The 19,863-nt window shown below is 40.2% G+C and overlaps 1 protein-coding gene across 3 annotated transcripts in view; it reads left to right on the top strand.

Moving 5' to 3' along the window:
• PDE4B (phosphodiesterase 4B) overlaps nucleotides 1-19,863 on the top strand; it is a 437,163-nt gene that overhangs the window by 394,833 nt on the left and 22,467 nt on the right. For 2 of the 3 annotated variants that reach the window (XM_047084729.1, XM_047084730.1), the window contains one exon: nucleotides 384-496. In XM_047084729.1, the coding sequence (XP_046940685.1) occupies nucleotides 384-496 (113 nt within the window). Of the gene's footprint in view, nucleotides 1-40; nucleotides 122-383; nucleotides 497-19,863 lie in introns of those variants that run through there. The other variant, XM_047084731.1, reaches the window with a different exon arrangement.

Here is a 19,863-nt window from a genome sequence, read left to right as displayed (position 1 = left end):
TGACTAAGGCAGAGAGAGCCTGAGAAAACTCACTGCTTCTGCCTTTAGTTTTAGGACACATGTATGCAGATGAGCCTCTAAGAGATGTTTCCCCGCCTTCTTCCTCGGAGGAAGTTTCTTGGTAGATCAGGGACACCTCATCCAAGCGGAGGGTGAGGGGGGGGGATGGTGGTGAAAACTTGGCACCAGCCACCCCAGGCAGAGCACCGCGGTGATTTGTTCTCCTGGTGGAGAGAGCTGGAAGGAAGGAGTCAGCGCGCAAATAATGAAGGAGCACGGGGCCACCTTCAGTAGCTCCGGAATCAGCGGCGGCGGCGGGGACTCGGCTATGGACAGCCTGCAGCCGCTCCAGCCTAACTACATGCCTGTGTGTTTGTTTGCAGAAGAATCTTATCAAAAATTAGCAATGGAAACGCTGGAGGAATTGGACTGGTGCTTAGACCAGCTAGAGACCATCCAGACCTACCGCTCTGTCAGTGAGATGGCTTCTAACAAGGTAAGTGGTGACCGTTTATTCACTTAAGCTCCCCGGCGTCCCCTGGGCTCCCCCCGGCCTCTGCCTGCAGCCTGGGGTGCATCCGAGGACGCGGCGTGAGAACGGGTTTGCTGAGCCTGCCTCGGAGGGTTCTGTCCCCAAGTGCCACACTTTGCTGGTGTCTTGATGCTGCAGCAAAAGTTAAAAATCCTCTATCCGCTTTCATGCCCAGAAACCAAACTTCTTTGTTAGTGATGTAGTTTGGAATTTGTTTAAGGGGAGAGGTGCTTATTAACTGTACAAATGAAAATCCTTTAAAAAAGAAAAACCGCTGTCAGGAAGATAAAATCTGAATGAATTCATAGGGTAAAATGGTAACACGCTGCATTGCAACCAGGTGTTAGACATATTTTTTTGAACAAGAAAATAATGCGATCTCCATGTATCAATGGAGAGAATGGTTCTCCCTGAAGTTCTATTAATTCTGAAATTCTTCTCAGAAGGACATTCTGGGATTCTCTAACATTTCTTTTGTGATGCTGACATGACCTAAGATTAAAAAGAAGAGAGAAAGAAAGAAAGAAAGAAAGAAAGAAAGAAAGAAAGAAAGAAAATACTCTGTCTCCCAAAAAAGAAAGTTCTTTTTTAAAAGTTTGCTGCTTTTCAAAGTGGACTTATTTGAGATTAAGTTCCACCCATACTGCGAAGAAATAGTTTTACTTACAATCCCCAGACAAAACTTAGTGTTGAAGAGTTTTAATTATCTGTCATTGTATCATTTGTTTAATTAACACCTGGATTTAGAGTGCTAATTTATGTAGTGAGAGTTGTTGCTTTTTGTTTGTTTGTTCCCCCCCTTGGAGAATGTTAACTTTATAAATATATATGATGTGTGTGTATGTATGTATATATTTATTGTTGTTGGTTTTTGTGGAAAGCTTTAACACTACACCTTTATAAGTGTATATCTTAAGAATCCCCAATCATCTTAGCCTGAAGAATTGTCTTACTATCTTACGGTTCTGGTGCTGGGAACAGATTTTGCTCCACACCTGCCAACATGCCCTTTCCAGCCCTGAGGTTCCCTGGTGAATGTGTGTCCCTCCTCCCTCTTTCTGACGTTAAAAGTATCACCTTCCTATCAAGGCTTACTGACTCCTGCTCGAGGGATCTGAGTGCCGGGAGCCCTGTGTCCTTAGGAGGTCTTGAAGGGGCCTGGGAGTGTGGGGATAGACTCTTCTTAACTCTTGTTTCTTGGTTAATGAAAGGGCAAAAAATAAAATAAGTCTCTTTCTCAAATTGTAGTTCAGATTCAAGTTGGAAAAACAAAAGAAAACTTTTGAGATTTAACTATTTACTGACTTTTTTCTGAAGTTCTCAACTGAAAACTAAATTCCGGGATTTTCCAGGCTGTTGTAAACTTGACCAACTGCTTCCCCACGAGGAGGGCTTAACTGCGTAACTTCTCTAAAGCACACTGGACTCCCAAGTACGAAGATTTTCACACATGCTTTAGCCTGCTTCAGAGCATTAACAGATCCTTTGTTCACTGCATGTTGTGAGCATTGATGCCCATACAAGATGTAGGTCCAATATTTAGGGGTAGTTTTTTAGCAGCTTTCACCATAAAAAACATGCTGAACTTTCTTCTTGAGTTACTAAGATAAAGTAGACAACTAACTCCAGGGAACAGAAAGAGTATATACACTGAGAAACTGCAAATTGTCCTTATTTTTCATTTGGAGTGTTGATGCCTTATAAATTCTAACCAGGTCTGTGTCTGGAGTGCTGAAATGACACATTATTTTACAAATGTATTTACAAATTGTTCATAATCAGTGTAATGGTGAATAAGGCTCTAAGACCAAAGACTGTGTAGGTCCCGGTGAGAATTCCAATCGTTTAAGGCTTCCGCTCCTCCTTTATGGTATCCTGTGCAGGAAGCAATGAAAGCTGAATAGAGCTAACCCTAAAGAAAGGGCTAAACCTTAATGCTGACACAGTTAGCTTAAGGACAAGGCATGCAGTTGCACCTATTTTTGATACGTGCAGCGGAGAGGTTGTAGGGCAAAGCAATTATCCAGTAGATGAATAATGCTCAGCTGACAGCCAAAGTCAATTTCATTTGTAAAAAGATCTCCTTCTCTTTCTATTCACTCAGTGACCTTTTTCCCCCCAGAATCTTGATTAGCCAGATAATTGTTTCAGGTAAGGCTTAATCTGTGGCAAATATAATATAATATAATATAATATAATATAATATAATAATAATATTTTGTGGCCACCAAAAAGAAATTGATCTGTATCCATTTTCTGGGAATTGAATTATTTGTGGTAAAAATAAAATTCCACATTTGTTTTTAAATGTGGTTGAAATTATTTGAACATTCCATCCAAGTCACTGTTTAAAAATACAGTCATCATCATCATTATCATTGTCACGCCTATGTAGTTGTATCTGGTCATTTTTGGCAGTCTTGGCAAATCTCTGAGTTGATAGACTTGGAAGTGAGTCTGAAGATGTTCTATACAGGGAAGTATGTGAAAAGCATAGGCTTTGGAGTCAAAAGATCATAGTTCAAATCCTGTCTCTATCATTGACTAGCTACTTGACCTTGGCTAACTTACTTAACTGTTCTAAGACTTAATTTTCTCATCTGTAAAACAGGTACAAAGTGTAAAAGTGGTACCCTACCTTACTGGGTTACTGTAAAGATATAATGAGATAATGCATCTGAAACCTTCAGCAAGGCACCTGATGTGTAGTAATAATTAATAAACGATAACTTGTTGATAGCATTTACTACATCTTTGCAAAAATTATGGGTCCTTAGTTCTGATCAGTTAAGCGATTACTGAGTTTTTACCGACTCAACAGTGGTGATGGGAAAACCAGTGTTTTATGTTGGGGGTGTTTGGGAACATGCAAATAGTTGAGCATTGACTGTGTCTAGTAGAGAAAAAGGAAGCAGTCTTTCATATTTACCCATCTGGGTAGGGTTGTGTGTTTATTGTTTTTTCTTCACCCTTTTATATTTTGAAGAAAATTGTGACATCAAAGATTATAACTGGCTTTCCCAAGTGTGCTTCAGAGCCTGAGAGTTAGACAAGGAACTGTTTCTGTGACTTCTAGAAACATAGACTTCTCCTTGGCCCCAATTTCCCTCATCCCTTAATACTGGCCCCAGGCCAAATGGAATTCCAGAATTACAGAGAAAGATGCAGCCAGGTGGGATAATATGGTAGGTTATTTTTCCCAAAAATGACAAGATGAAATAAATGAAGCAGTTTTATGAGGCAATGACATTGTTTTTCAAGATGAAAAGGATGTCAAGGGAACCTTCTGCCAGCAGCCCAGGTTCAGTTAGACATGTTAGAGCTGTTTTCTCTAACAACAGATTGGCTTCTTAGACTTGTTCGTTAATTTTTGTTTCAACTCTTATCACCTCTTGAATTAGAAGAATTGTCATACACTTCAGCGAAATGCATCAGAGCATGAGTTCCTCAGTGGCAAAACAGTCAGATGTTTTGAAAACAGGATGCTTTGGCTGTGCCGTGTAAAAAGAGGAACGGAAAGAGAAACAGTATAGCAAGGAAGAAAGCAAATAGCCTCAGCAGGATCCCCGGCCCAACAACGGCATAAACACTGACCTATCTTCCTGACCTTCACTGTGGCTCAGTTCCTGACCTCGTGTCACCAAAGCCAACCGACGTCATTGGAGGAGGATAGGAGGAATGGCACAGCTGCTGTGCGGGTGACTAGAATTTCCTGTCTCCTTCCTGACAGACTCAGTCAGAAAAGTACAGAGTTGCAACAACAGTAGCTGAGGAAGGACCTGCACAAAACAATCCCAGTCAGGCGTAGCTGTGAATGACAAGGAAAGGGAGCTTTGACTGAGAAGTGGAGTCTCTCGCCTAAACTTTTCGGGTGAAAGTTTTCAGAGGGGTCATTTATACCCAGCATGTTGAATGTTTTTCAAAAGATGAACATGCTGTGGTATTTAGCAAGGAGCTATATTCAAACAACTTATTGCTCTCCTAACTTCCCCACAAACATCTCCATTATCCTTTTCTTTCTTGGTTAGCTTGGCCCCCCAGGGCTGTTTTATGTGTAGGACAAAGGTGAAAATAGATGTTTCATTGCTGAAAAGAGCCGTCCTCCTTAATACTAGTAGTCTCTTTAGAATGAAGGAGCAGGACCCAGCACTTCAGTCAGTGTTTGCTAAGGAAATCTGTAAGATAGGAATGGGAGATAGAAGGTCTTTTTTCTCTGAAGGCCTCATGGAGACAGCTGCAGATAGCATCACAGGGGAAGTGAGTCCTTCTGGCTATGCAGGTTTATTTTTCCGGTTCTTCAGGTGTGTCCATACCAGAGTACTGAACTACTGAACCTTTGTAAAGGCAAATAATTGCCTGTGCTCTTGGGTGGGAGAGAATAAACTCATCGGATTCCACCAGCTTGGAGCCACCTGGGATCCAAGCTGCATGCTACTGGAATGTGATCATGATAGGCTGGTTGCCCTGTAATTGGGTGAGTCCTTTTTTCTATTTAACTGAAAAATCGATAAATATGAGACATGTTGGATCCAGCAGAACCATAAAGGAAATAGATTGTGTTGGTCAACAGGTTCACCTTAGAGCTCGGTCAGGAAGGTGGTAGGCAGGTGACCAATTACTGAAGGGGATTAATTCCACTTTTGCCCAAAGTTAAATGATAGGACTAGAGCATTGCCACGCTTAGGGCAAGAGGGGTCCTTTGCCAGGACCCTTTGCTTTAAGAGGGCCCTAGCCTGGTCTTCCTCCCGCTACGCTCTGCTCCAGGAGGTGAGAAGGCAGGCGGGCTAACGGGCAGCTGTGCTTCCTGCTCCAGACTACACTGCATCCAATGGGCCCCGTTCGTTCTCTACCCAATGGCTCTGAACCCACTTCCAGGGCCTGTACAGGCCTCTTTCCTGGATATGTTGCAGGAATTCACACCCTTAGGCCCAAGGAGTAGCCAAGAGGCAGCAGTCCGGCTTGGAAGAGGTGTGTGGGAGGAACTTGAACATGCAGGCTGTGACAGAGGGTGCACAAAAGCTTGCACATGGGTTCCTCGGAGAAGAAATAGGACAGGGCGTGGTCCAGGAGCTAGGTCCCCCCTGCACTGCTATAACCAGGAATGCACATTTCATGCTGGCCTTCCAAGCTGCTAGGAAGGGGTGTCTGTCGAGGTGGGAGTGTTGGAGGTAGCTCGAATTGTATCTTTATCTATTTAAACTTACGTATGTGGCCTCATGAATGCCAGAGGTGACCCGGATTAGAGGGCAGACTAGAATGAAAATCAGTTCTGACGGCCAGGTGGGGCACTCGAATATTTTCCATCCAACTTTTCTCACTTTCCTCCCAGATGTATATAGAACTGGAGGCAGCAAAGGGAAAAGAGCCTACAGGTACAAGCCATGAGTTTGAGTTCTAGCTATGCCTCCATTGAGGGACATTATCTTAAACAGTCAAATCATTTTGAAACCTTGCCTTTCTTTATCTACAAAACAAAACAGTTGGAGAAGGCTATTTCCATGGTCTCCTGCAGCTCTTGTGTTTGTTGTTGGGGCAGTAATAGACAACCAAACTCCTTTTACAAGTGTATGTGTGCAGACATGTGCTAAGCTCCTTACTGACATTCTGTCATTAATACTCTCAGCAGCCCTTTGGAATAGATATATTATTATCTTGATTTTACAGTAAAGTGAGATTTAAAGAGTTGAATTAAATTGCCTAGGGTAAAGAAGAGAGCAGGATTCACACTCAGGGCCATCTGACTCACCGTCATTGATCCCAATGGGACAGATAAATATAGACATATAGAAGTATTTAATAACCCTCACAAGGAAATTTTGTCATTTCTGGGATGTCTTATTCTTCTAACTCTGGACATCATTGCTTGTTTAGGTCTAGGTCAAAATCCTAGTCTGCAGATTCCATCCTCTAGGCCTCCAGACCAGCCCTTAATAATCTTAAACTCAATCTTCCTGGCTGGGAAATAGTGTCTTTTAACATAGAAGAGGGAGGAGAATAACCATAGTTATAGAAAATGGTTGTAAAGCACTCATCAAAAATGTGAATAACGGTATTAAACTAATCTGATGCCTATTGTGGACCAGTTTACTAAATTCAGGATCTATTTGTTTCCAAAATTCTCCATCATGGCCTAAGAGAAGACAGTGAAATTTTGTTTAAAAGACAACCTACCCCCAAATTCTCTTTTTATTCACCCCACAACATAAAAAGAAAATGGAGAGAGGCTATTCTTTTTTTAAAAAAACATCATTCAAATTTAATTGGGGCAATTTCATCACATATTACATCTTTTCTAGTATATGCCCTAAGACCATGAAACAGAAGAGCATTGCTTCAGTAACAATAATTAATATAGGGGCATTTCTAAGCCGTATTATTTGATGTGTGAAACTAAGGCAGAAGGAAAAAAAATTAAGTTTCCTTACAACTTACAGCCCGTTGACAAGTCCTTGAGACAGGCAGAGTGGCATCCTCTAGGAGGAGTTCAGCTGCCTCAATGATGACACTTTGCTAAGGGCAAAGCAATCTTAGCCCAATCCCCAGTATCCTGTAAGTCTACTTAAACATATGAAAATTTCTTTGGAAACTTCCTTTATCTCTATCCCCCAGAATATATGTTGGCTATCACACTCCAAGCTTATGGCCCATTGTTATACATCTGAAGGGTCTCATGACTGAGTTTTTACTCAATAGTGATAAATGACCTTTCCCTAACAGCAGCTAGCCCCTCAAGGTCCTGGAAACCTTGCTTCCAAAATACCTTAAGAGACTTACACTATCGCTACCCGCCTCCCAGCCTAAAAGTATACAATCCGTCACTCTTCACAACCCCAGTGCAGCTCTTTCTGCTCACGGGTCCTGTCCCCATGCTTTAATAAAACCACCTTTCTGCGCTGAAGACATCTCAAGAATTCTTTCTTGGCTGTCAGCTCCAAACACCATTATCAACCATATCATTATTGAGAGTGTATTGCGTGTTCTAAGTTTTACTCTTTGAAAACTTAACAAATCAAAGATTTTGAAAGTGTAGTGCTTTGAAATAAGTTTGATTTTTAATCTATTTTGCTTAACTTAAATATTTCTGCACTGATATTTACAGAACCATTTCCTTCATTGAGTTCCAATCCATGTACCCCAGTCTTTCTGCTAATTCATTTGAAGGTCCCCACATGATCAAATCCTTAAAAATAAAGCAGAAATGAAGTGAGGGCACATTACCTTTGCCTGTTGCACCTCAGGCTAGCTGATAAGACAGCACTATATTATCAATATCTGATAAATACATCATTTTAGGGGAGCCTTTCATTCTATATGAAAAACAAATCAGATAACTATATTTAGAGTATCACATATAAATCCAGAACACTAGTTTTGAAAAATAGAATTACATATATTAACGGAATAAATGTCTATTTCACACTTTTTATACTTCTTCCGTGTCTTTTTTTTTTCTTTTAGATAGAATGTGTTCCAATCTGAAAAACTTCCAAAATCAGTGCCATTATTATCTATGAAAGAAAAGCCAGGGGTGGAACTTACTCTTGTGCTATTTTTCCAAAACACTTTACGTCTAAGTAAGAGTGTGCTCAGCAAATGGAGATCCATCAGCATTCTGGAAGCCAGGACTTGCCAAACCAAAGATACTCGGGCAGACTTGTGCCACAGTCAATAGATTTCACGCTCTTGAAGGCACTATGCCAATAGTGGATGTGCATCCCAGCACATCTCTCCACTTAGCATTTTTCAGGAACCTGTCAGCCCCTCTCTGACTTGCCCATTTGTACGTGATGTTTCCCTCAACTGGTGCCAAACTGTTTAGTCTCCTGGATATTTTACTGTAACTTCCTTTGTTTGATTTACTTTAAAGTAGCCAAGTGTTTCCACAAAGAAAGGACTGTTAAGTTATTTAGAAATGAAGAAGACAGTAAAACTTCTGTTTCTTTTGTTTCTGTTTTGGGAAGTGCCTGATAATCTTTTTCTCTTTAAGAAATACCCGATAGTCTTTTTCTTTTTATGGAGCAGAGTTTAAAGTCTATAAATCATGCATTTCTGCTCATCAGTCCTGTGTTTCCTTCTGCTAATTACTTGCAACTTAAAAATATACCACTTCTGAAACCTAAAGCCTTCAGAGACTGAAGTTTAGTGAACGTATTGAAAATAAATTTCATCTTCATGGCTCAATTTTACCGTTTTATATTTTTTAGTGGTTCAATGTATGGCAACCTTGAAAGTATACCTTTAAAACTTTAAATGACCAAGTTTCCTTCACTCTTTGGTAACAGCATAGTGCATAATGCTATAACCTTCAGCAGTTGTAAAGATGAACTTTGAGTACAGATACCAGGTCATAAAAGTGATTAAATGAATTTAAAAAATTTAGATTTAGGATGAGAGTTTTGTCATTTGCTATCTGAAGAGGTAAATTTTAATGAGTTGTTTTGGAAAGAAAATGGTAGAAGAGAAGTCATCATCGAATAAAAATATCTTTCCAACTCAACCAAATAGGCTGTGTGCCAAAGCTGATTAGACAGGGCAAGGTGAAGTGGTAATTTGGCAACAATGTAATGACTTTGATCAGTATGGATGGTGAAAGTTGATAAATCAAGCCAAAAAAACATTGAAATATATTCTTTCCAGTTATAGTCACACATGGTTGCATTAAACAAAATCCCAGAACTTTAAGCCTAAAAGAGAACCTAAGGTATCATTGATTTTGAAGACTTCATTTTAGAGATGAGGACTAAATAATCTAATATACTCCAGATCTTTGCAAATATAAAACACAATCTAAATGAAAGGTAATTTCATTATGACATGACTTCTCCAGAGTCGTAAGGTTAATTAATGGAAGATTAAGGTAGTAAAATACAGGTCTGATTACAAATCCAGTTTGCTGTTCATCTTCAGCAAAAGGCTGATTGCAGTTAAGACGGGGGACATTCCCTCTATCATTTCCACTGATCATTAACCTTCTCATTGCCCTTCTCATTACCTTTCTTGAGTAAAAGCTATACATGTCTTAATCACTTCAAGTAAAGAGAACTAAATTAGTATTCCTGAAAATTGTGTGCTCAAAGTCTAGCAGGAAGTATTTGAAATGAGTTACTTTAAGTGCCCTTGGCATTTTTTTTCACTTTTTGCTGTTTTAAATTCTGAATTAAAAAAAAAAAAAAAAATATATATATATATATATGTATGGGGTGCCTGGGTAGCTGTGTAGGTTACGTGTCTGACTTCGGCTCTGGTCACGATCTCAGTTTGTGAGTTCTAGCCCCGCATCAGGCTCTGCGCTGACAATGAAGAACCTGCTTGGGATTTTTTCTCTCTCTCTCTCTGCCTTTCTCTCTGCCCCTCCCCCTTTTGTTCTCTCTCTCCTTCTCTCTCAAAATAAATAACTAAACTTTAAAAAATGTATGTATATATTATCAATGTATATACCTATATATGTTTGTGTGTATATATGTGTGTATATATGTATATGTATGTATTTATTTACTATCAGAAAAATATCTCATTTTACAAAGGCGGGCAGGATTACCATTTTTATCCTCACATAATTGAAATGATACTCAAGTTTTAAGTAAGTCCTATTGATCGAAACTGGACTTCCAACTTCCTCTCTACACTTGATATCAGAACATCTATTGAAAACCTGGCTTAAGAATACAAATAAAAATAAACGTTAAAAAAAATTAAAAAAAAAAAAGGGGGGCGCCTGGGTGGCTCAGTCGGCTAAGCGTCCAACTTCAGCTCAGGCCATGATCTTGCGGTCCGTGAGTTCAAGCCCCACGTCGGGCTCTGTGCTGACCGCTCAGAGCCTGGAGCCTGTTTCGGATTCTGTGCCTCCCTCTCTCTCTGACCCTCCCCCGCTCATGCTCTGTCTCTCTCTGTCTCAAAAATAAATAAACGTTAAAAAAAAATTTAAAAAAAAGAATACAAATAAGAGTTTTATGAGAACTTGAGAATGAAGAGATACGCACCTTTATCCTTCTCTTGGTATTCTATTGCTTTGAAGACTTCCCTTTGGCTCAAATACATCATCAGGCCTATACTAAGAGCCTACTCCTGACATGCCACACTTTGTGGCTTTCTTTTTTGAAACCTGGCCCAAATCGGTTTGATCAGATTTTTTTAAATCATTCTCTTACCTAACTTATTGTTTAATATCGTAGTTAATATTTTAGTTCTCTGAGGCTTTATTTATGTTTACTCCAGATTGCAGGCTCTTGAGGCCTACAATCATGTTTTGAATTTTTTGAGACTCCATCTATGCTTATGGTAGTAGGACTAAAACGTATCAAAGAGACATAGCTCTATTTCTGTTTAATGGTTAGGAGAAAAGAGGAAAAACTAATGAAGACTTTTGTTCATTGGTGGTAGTCGATTTAGGGTTTATCTTGTTTTAAAAAGCTCTCCCCAAAATTCTTCTTGATTTGGTCATTTAAGAAATTTGTTGACATGAGGACTTTTAATAGATATGAGGGGGGCGCCCGGGTGGCGCAGTCAGTTAAGCGTCCGACTTCAGCTCAGGTCACGACCTTGCGGTCCGTGAGTTCGAGCCCCGCGTCAGGCTCTGGGCTGATGGCTCAGAGCCTGGAGCCTGCTTCCGATTCTGTGTCTCCTTCTCTCTCTGCCCCTCCCCCCTTCATGCTCTGTCTCTGTCTCAAAAATAAATAAAAACGTTAAAAAAAGTAAAAAAAAAAAATAGATATGAGGACAGGTAATGACGTCACTAGTGGGCACAGTATATTCAAAATGAAATTTTTTTTCATATTTTCAAAAAATTTAAATTAATGGAACATACTTAGACTATCTACTGGTAATATGAATTTCCAGTATACTCCTACAAGCCCATTTGATTGTGAGAAGCTAGGGACGCAGCTAGATCACGAATGATTGTCCTCCAGCTCCTACTCTAGATGTCCCACTCACCGCCCAGACAGGTCAGTTGAATCAGCCAGAACCTACCCATGTACCCAGGTGAAAGGGCATAGTGCCTTTCCTGCCACAGCCCCTAATCATTTGACTGCTACTGCCGGCTACCTTCTGTAATTGAGTCAGAATGACTTAAATATATCTGCATTTACTGATGGGTATGTTTTTCTTGGACAGGTCCAGTACACTATTTATGTTTGCGACAGGGTGAGGTGCCGTTGAATTTTCCCTTGCTGTATTGTAACACTTTTTAAATATTTCTAAATCAGTATGATTTAATTTCAAAAATTTATCTAATTTTGATTACAATAATTAAAAACACTGTTTTGTTCATTCTCTCTCCTATATGTTTAAGGTATTAAAATAAGTTCATTGTCTAATGCTGCATTGTCGGTGGGGCATAGAAAAATTTTCAAACTTAGAAAACCATATATTGCTTTTCAAGAAAGAGCTTTTAGAGCCTTTAGTAAATCCTAAAATAAGAGAGTCTTGCCAAAAATAAATAAAAACATGAGCCCCTGGGTAGGAATGGGTTCTTTTTCTTTAAAGTAAGATAATATATTGGGTTAAAATACGTAAAATAGGAACTCTTTCTCATACATGCTGGAGAATGTGGACAGAGCCTTCCTGGTGCTGGACGAGATTGTGGATGGTGGGTGAGGACCAGGGCCGGAGAGAAGAGGGGCTGCCCAGGGACACTCACAGCAGGAGATGCCTTTGAGGTTCAACAGCACTAGATTGTACCAAGCACACTGTTGGCTCTCTGGCCAACTCTTCCCTCCCTGCCCCCCACCCCGGCATATTCCCGGTGCTCCCATCCCCCCCCACCCCACTCACGAGGATGGAGGTTGATTTCAATGTTAGCCAAAGTCAAGCAAACAAAGTCATCTGATGCTGAACTCTGGCAGACTGTTGAAAGGCAGGGTTTGGGAGAATGGTTTGATCTCCAGTGCCCAGAAAAAAAGGGCAGCACAGTCCCCTGCCCCTCTCTGGAAGATCTCCATCCTGCTCCCTACTGCTTGCATACCTCCCACTCTTAGAGCTCCAATTTAACCTCAGCTAGATGCGTGACCTGGGCCACTGCTCATTCTGCCTCAGCCTTCCTTTTCTCATCTTTCCGATGGGGATAGGGGACTGACTACCTTCCTCATAAAAAAAAGAAAAAAAAAAAAAGGAAGAGGAGATATTAGTGAAGAGGAAGTCAGGAAAGATGTTTCTGTTTTGATCACTGCTTTTCAGATCTAGCCCTGAGATCCAGGACTGCTTGCCCAGAGAACTCTGATTCTGCCTGAGGAAACATTAGTTCAGGGGCATTGTGTGGGGATTTTTTAGGTCCATTCCTTCACTTAAAAGCATATTTGCTCTCAAAGTTCCCTATGGTACCAGGATAGAGCATTAAATAAACGGCCACTTTCTCCAAGTGTATAGCTCTTTGTTATTTTTGTGTTGCCAGATCCAAGGTAGCAAGGTAAGGAGACATACCCGAAGAGTGCTTTCCCGCTTACACAGAGCTCTCCATGTTATCGTATTCTGATGCTCACCAGGAGGAAAGCATTCATATATCCTCACTTCAGTGTGAAAGCAGGGTGCAAGACTGATTTGTCACTGATTTGTCCAAGCCCTTCAGCTACTAACCGGTGATGCCTAGAATCAAATCTTTTTCTTTTTGCTCCAAAGCCAGATGATTTAAAAATACAAATTAAAGGAGGCGCGCCTGGGTGGCTCCGTCAGTTAAGCGTCCAACTTTGGGTCAGGTCATGATCTCACAGATCGTGGGTTAGAGCCCCTCATCGGGCTCTGTGCTGACAGCTCAGAGCCTGGAGCCTGCTTCCGATTCTGTGTCTCCCTCTCTCTCTGCTCCTCCCATACTCACACTCTGTCTCTCTCTTTTTCAAAAATAAATAAACATTAAAAAAAATAAATTACAAAATAAAAATTAAAGGGAAATCCACAGGGTAATTTATTATATTCTTATATGGCTTGGTAACAAAACCAAGTCTATGTAATCATAGACTTTTAAAGCTAGAACTCAGTCAAGGTCCCTTCTTGTTTTTTAGACCTCAGCATAGATGTAGATGTAATTTCTTTGGAGAGAACTTCTCTAATTATCTGAACTCGGTACCTTGTTGGTTTTACAATTTGCCATCACAGTTTATGATTTTTAGTTTTTGTTGTGGAACTTAGCTTTTACTCCTCTCCTCCCTTAGACTACAAGGTTTTTGGTGACATGAATTGTGTCTACCTTGTTCACTATTGTAGTTCCAGGATTTAAAATGGCTCTAGGCACATGGTAGGCATTCAAACAAATATCGTTTGTATGAGGCTCAGAAACTTAATCTAATTTGTCCAGAAGCACGTATGTTGTTAGCGGCAAATCCATTAGAACCCAGCCATCCTGTTTCCTGTTGCACAAACACGGTGTTGCTTGCCATGCCCAATTCATTTTGCTAATAGTTCAGCTGAATGAGAACCGCCCCCCCCACCCAATCTGGTTTACAGTGACTCTTCAAAGTACCCTCAGATGCAGCAAACTCTTGCCCCCAAGCCTTCTCCCAAACTCAAAGTCAGACAACAGAGAACAAAGTCATCAGAGCCAAATGCTGTTTCTTTGTGAACAGAAATATGATGCACACCTTGGCTGTTATTTGGCTCGGTGTTGGGGTATTTGGTCTACTTTTCTCTTGAAAAGGCTACATCCTGTGGCCAAGAATCTAAGCCCTTCGGAGACAGGCAATGCATGTGCAGCTCTGAACATATCTATGAACACATGTTGTGTCTGAAATTCAGCCTCTCCGCATATCTGTTGTGTCTGGAGCATAGCAGCTTAGTCATTCTGTCATCGTCTGGTTGTGTTTTCTGACATATTGCTGATACTGCTCTCACTGCTATCCCAGCCACATATTCAATTAATTCAGATATGTTACTAGACTGACCTCCACTGTGGCAATCTGAGCAAAATGAATATTTGGTGCCGTTATCATTACGCGAGGCAACTTGTGGCCATTCGTGGTTTTTGTCAGTATTTGAACAGTTCCAAACTTAATTTGAGGAAATTGGCTACGTCATGGAATCATGAATGGATAGAGTTGGCCACAGCAGGACATCTCAGAATATATATATATATTTTTTAAAGCTACAGTTTTAACACAAGGCCATTTTGAGTTATAGTTTCATTTGACAGGCTTCATCTATCTTTCTGGCAATTCTGGTTTACACTCCTTAGACTGGTGAATAATCGAAGTGTCACCCAGAGAGCCAGAACTTCTATGAGTAACTCGTGTGTCATGTAATCAATATGACATAGCACTGCATCACACCTGCAGTAGCGTGTTGTGGGAATTGTGTAGTTAATTACACCAGCCTCTGTCAACAACAAGAGAAGGGTTGAGATGCCGCAGAGCCGGCTGAAAGCTCCGCCCAAATGCAAACCCATGCGAAGAACGTCCCATAAGCTCAGATTCTTTTAAAATTCAGAGACAAAACTGAGAAACAAAACATCAACTTCAAGTATAAACCCTGTGGAATCAAGTACAAGTGCTGCAGACACTTTGCCAATCGCTTTACATGTTTAATTTCTAACATTCCATTTTTAAGTTGGAAAAACTTAGTCTCTGACTCAGTGACTTGCCACGTTTCTCAGACTGGGATTTTATTTCCAGACTCAGCTGGATGCTCAGCTGGTTGTATGGCATGCTAGTAAGATGTTGAGTTTGCTGTTAGAGTCCTGTTTATGCTGTTAGACCCCCCTGGTAAGGCCAGCTGTAATCAGAACCCCCTCTACATCGTGTGTATGACCTACACATCCAACTCCGAGACTACTTTTATAAGCCTTCCATGAAGCGGCAAACTATATATTTGGGGGTGCACTGTTGTGCAAAGCACTCATCCATCGCTTTTAAATTGTGGTAGCTAGGGGCGCCTGGGTGGCGCAGTCGGTTAAGCGTCCGACTTCAGCCAGGTCACGATCTCGCGGTCCGTGAGTTCGAGCCCCGCGTCGGGCTCTGTGCTGACGGCTCAGAGCCTGGAACCTGTTTCCGATTCTGTGTCTCCCTCTCTCTCTGCCCCTCCCCCGTTCATGCTCTGTCTCTCTCTGTCCCAAAAATAAAATAAACGTTGAAAAAAAAAATAAAATAAAATAAAAAAATAAATAAATTGTGGTAGCTAATAATAAGAAAATGAAATGTGTGATAAAAATTTTTATAGAATAAAATTAGTTTACGACCACCGTTTTTATCCTTTATATAGTTCGAAACTATGTTCAAGTCTCCCACCTGTGGCACATTCTTCTCAGTTTGCAAATGCAGAGTCTATCGTAGGGATTACCAAAATGCCAAAACTGATAATTTATTCAGGGAATAAAATGATGTGTCTGTGTAGCCCATGGATTTCCTTTATTTATTTGATGGTCCCTAGAGGTGATCCTGGAAATTTCCAGACTGGAGGCCTATCCCAGCCCTGGGAAGTTGTTAACCCAGAAGTAACGATTTCCACAGCAGGCTTTGAAGCATCACATTGTCTTTTATGTCAAAGGGTATGTGACCATAGTTAGCTGAAATCAATATAATTAATTTAAAACACAATATATGCCACGTGATGTATTTAAAGGATTAGAGGAGTAATCTCAAAAACCAGCTAGGGTAGATTTTTGTGACTGCAAAAATATTGGGAATTCTAATAAGGTTATACATAGTGCAGAATTTTAAACAAGCCAGGAGATGGTCCAGTAAAATTGGGTATCAATTCTTAAAGAGAATCATGACCAATACTTATGGAGTTATAAAAAGAAAGCACATGTTTGGGGGGCAATTTTCCTGTTCTGTGTCACTGGCTTTCAAGTCAGATATGAAGGTCCTGTTTTCTGCTAGTCAGTAGAGGACACTAGACTGGATGGTGACCTATGGTAAGTTTTCTAATTTTAAAAGTATAGTAAGTTATAGAACTTCTTGCTGTGAAATGGTTCAACAGAAACCTTAGTCATCTGCTTTGGAATCACATTAACGCTCCCATGGCCTTAGAACTTGCTTTAGAAGCTTGAGGTTAAATATTAGCCATTAGGCAGAGAAAAAAAATTGTAGACCGCTTAAATGCAAAAACAAAAGGGTAACTAAATAGTGTACTTTGATTCCTTGATTTTTCTTAGTTGCTGCAAGGATTTTTGTCATCTGTTAAAGAAAGGCCTTTGCTATCTTTTGTCAGGCCAACGCCCAAATTTGCCAAAGTACCTCTTTTTTTTGGTCTATTTCCATTATTAGCCAGATTAAAAGGTAAGCGTCAAATATATAAAATGCAATTGTGAAGCTCCAATAACAGATGCAGTGTTGCTGTGTTTCTTACCAGAAGGAAAGACCTCTGTCAAAAAGAACAAGTTTGAACATTTTAAATTATCTAAAAATATACAATACCTCTACACCTGACAGGGTATATGATTTTGAAATCCAGTCTCTTTATAGGATATTTGGGACCTGCGATATCTAGAACACACTTATACTAAAAAAAAAAAAAATGTTTACCTAAAATTTAAATATGTCTTTAATAGTGTCTTTTGTCTATTTAATTGTGTCACTGCAGCAGCTTTAAGAATTAAAAGAATGTTAAGTCATGAGAAATTTCTCTAAACATTCTTATGGGAATTACTTTGGGTATAGAAGAGGTCCATTTTTTAGTGTCGCAATAGTGTATACCATATCTCCTCTTAAAATGTTTTCAGAAATTCCAGGAAAAATGGACAGCAGCAAAGAGGATAAATAGGAAGAAACACTTAATAATTTTGAGGGCCGTTCAAGACCTGCTGTCAAGTTGTAAAGTGTTGTATTTAAATTCTCATTGAGTTTTTGTCAATTCAATGTATGAAAGCACTAATGGTTTGTCCTTCTTTTAAAATGTCACTGGAGCAGGGGCGCCTGGGTGGCTCAGTCGGTTAAGCGTCCGACTTCGGCCCAGGTCATGATCTCACAGTTCGTGAGTTTGAGCCCCGCCGCATTGGCCTCTGTGCTGACAGCTTGGAGCCTGGAGCCTGCTTCGGATTCTCTGTCTCCCTCTCTCTCTCTGCCCCTCCCCAACTCATGCTCACACTCTGTCTCTGTCAAAAATAAAGAAACTTAAAAAATTTTTTTTTTATTTTAAATGTCACTGGAGCAGATACTTGTCCTTTAACCAGCAAGTAGAATTTATTCAATTTTAGCTTCATGATAAATGCCAATGTTTTGTTGCAGAATATCCTAGAGATGTTCATGCTTGTTTTTCATTACATATTTGTATGGTTTACTACACCCCTGGGCAGTGAAGAAGAGAATCACTCAATTCTAGTATGTTTAGATGAATTTCTTTCTGATGTGGCACAGGGACAGTTAGAATGACCTAACGTTATCCCCTGGTGGACTGAGGGTTTGCTCCAGAATATTGGCACGGCAGCGCTTGTCTTCTGGGATGGCCCACCATGGAACTGTAGTTTCTATTTTAGTAGATGTTAGTGGACAATGAATGGCATGTTCTTCCATCCTGAACCCTATTACCTATTCACTCAGTTCAATTCCATTTGCCTCTCAAATAAGACAGACAGGTCATTAAAGAAACTGTGACATCACGTTTCAAACGGATGATAGAGAGGGAAAGATAAAAAAGGAGACAGGAGATGAGATGCTTACTGTCAGATAATCTGAAATGTTAAGAACTGTGGAAATTGTGAGTTTGATAAAGGGTTCCACAGAAAGTATGCTATATCCCTGCCTTTTGTTTACATGAGATTTGGTAAAGGAAAGTATAGGTGCTTAGAAATTAGAATTCTTCACTTCTTTGGGTCTTCTTTGCATGTAAAATTAGGGGTATGAAAAAAGCAATGTTGAAATAAAATGGCTCCTAGAAGGTAGCCATTTTATAACTAAAGAAACTGTGTCCATCACTGAAAACAACCTGAGCCCCCCCAAAACTCAGTTTATCTTTCACAGAGACCGGAGCCCTCCTTACTTGCACATTTCACTGAACTGTGTGCTGCGGTTGCAACTTCCTCTACCACCGCTAGCATTCTGAGGAGGAATTTTCAGCCCCCTTGCTTTCCTGATGCCCGGGAATTCTGATTAAGTTGTGACTAACAGAGTGTAAAATGTGAGTCAAAATTTAGTCCCTAATAAAGTCATTGTGACTTTAATGACTTTGGTAGTTGTTTCATACTGCAAAAACAGGAAGGTCCCACACAATAAGGCGCCTGTCTCACAGATGGGCTCCTGCGTAGACGGCCACCCACAGGGGAACTGCTGGAGCAGTCTTCCTCTCTTTGGCTCTTTTTTTTTCTTTTTTTCTTTTTTTTTTTTTTAATCCACACAGTTTTCACCTTCAGACTTCAGCGTGAGGTTATCAATAAGAGGAAGGTGCCTGTTTACCTAGTTTTTGATAGGCTGAAGATAGATTGGATCACTAAAGATTCACTCCTCAGTGAAACTCAGGTCACCCCCACCCCCCTCGCAAGCCCAGATTAGTCTTAAAAGTAGCTCTTCCATGTGCTTGATACTCACCCCTGGTGTTCTTACTCTTCTGAATTGCTTTAGTCTTACAAACATAAAACCACCAAGTTTTAGAACTGGGGTGAATCTCTGAGATCCTTCTACATTAAGCCTCCTGTGCAATTAGTGTAACTAAAAACTCTTTACCAAGAGAGCTCCTAGGTTGCCTGTGGATCTCTGCACAAAGCTCAAACCAGAACACTCGTGAAAAATATAGAAAAGTGATCAAGTGTTCCATCATTCCACAAAAAAAAAAAAAAAAAAAAAAATGGCTCAGAGGAAAATAACCTCCGTATATAGCATTGAAGTGAAATCAAAAATTAAACTCATAAAACAAAATGTTCCTATCAAGTGTAATTGAATTTCAGCCTTTGCTATTATGTATTTTAAATAACTTCCCACTCTGAAAGGTAGCCTATTTGAAAACATTCACCTATGATTTTATAAAGAAGATATATCCTAGGCAAGCAAGATTAAATCACTTACAGAGAATAATATCTTTTTCCATTTTCAAAAAATAATTGCAATTTCTAGCGGTGTTCGCAAATCTAGTGTTGGGCGTAAGCTTTAGGAGGCCTTGGAGGAATTTGTGTTACTAAGGGTCCATTCACAAACTGCTTGTCTGTGCTCAAAAGGGGCTCTGGCCATTTCCTCTGGGGACATTATTTCTAGGTAGGCTTTAACAGGGTTTTCTTGTGAAGGCAGATTCTTAACAGAAAAATAGGATCTGTGTACATTAGGTAGTAAAGACACATTTATCTTTGACATAGTGCACTCCTGTTTGTGGATTTCTCTACTGCATTTGACAAAGTAAATAATGTCCATTCCCTTTCAATCCTGTAACTGCTTGGGACACAGTTTCACTCAGTATAGCTGTTTTACCTTCCTCTCTGGGCGGAA

This window comes from Lynx rufus, unplaced genomic scaffold (genome assembly GCF_022079265.1).
Source record: "Lynx rufus isolate CCGP_SWC_20201006 ecotype Redwood Valley unplaced genomic scaffold, mLynRuf1.p SCAF_2, whole genome shotgun sequence".
NCBI classification, from domain to species: domain Eukaryota; kingdom Metazoa; phylum Chordata; class Mammalia; order Carnivora; family Felidae; genus Lynx; species Lynx rufus.
Note: the sequence above shows the minus strand (reverse complement) of the source record. Positions and strands in the feature narration are given on the sequence as shown.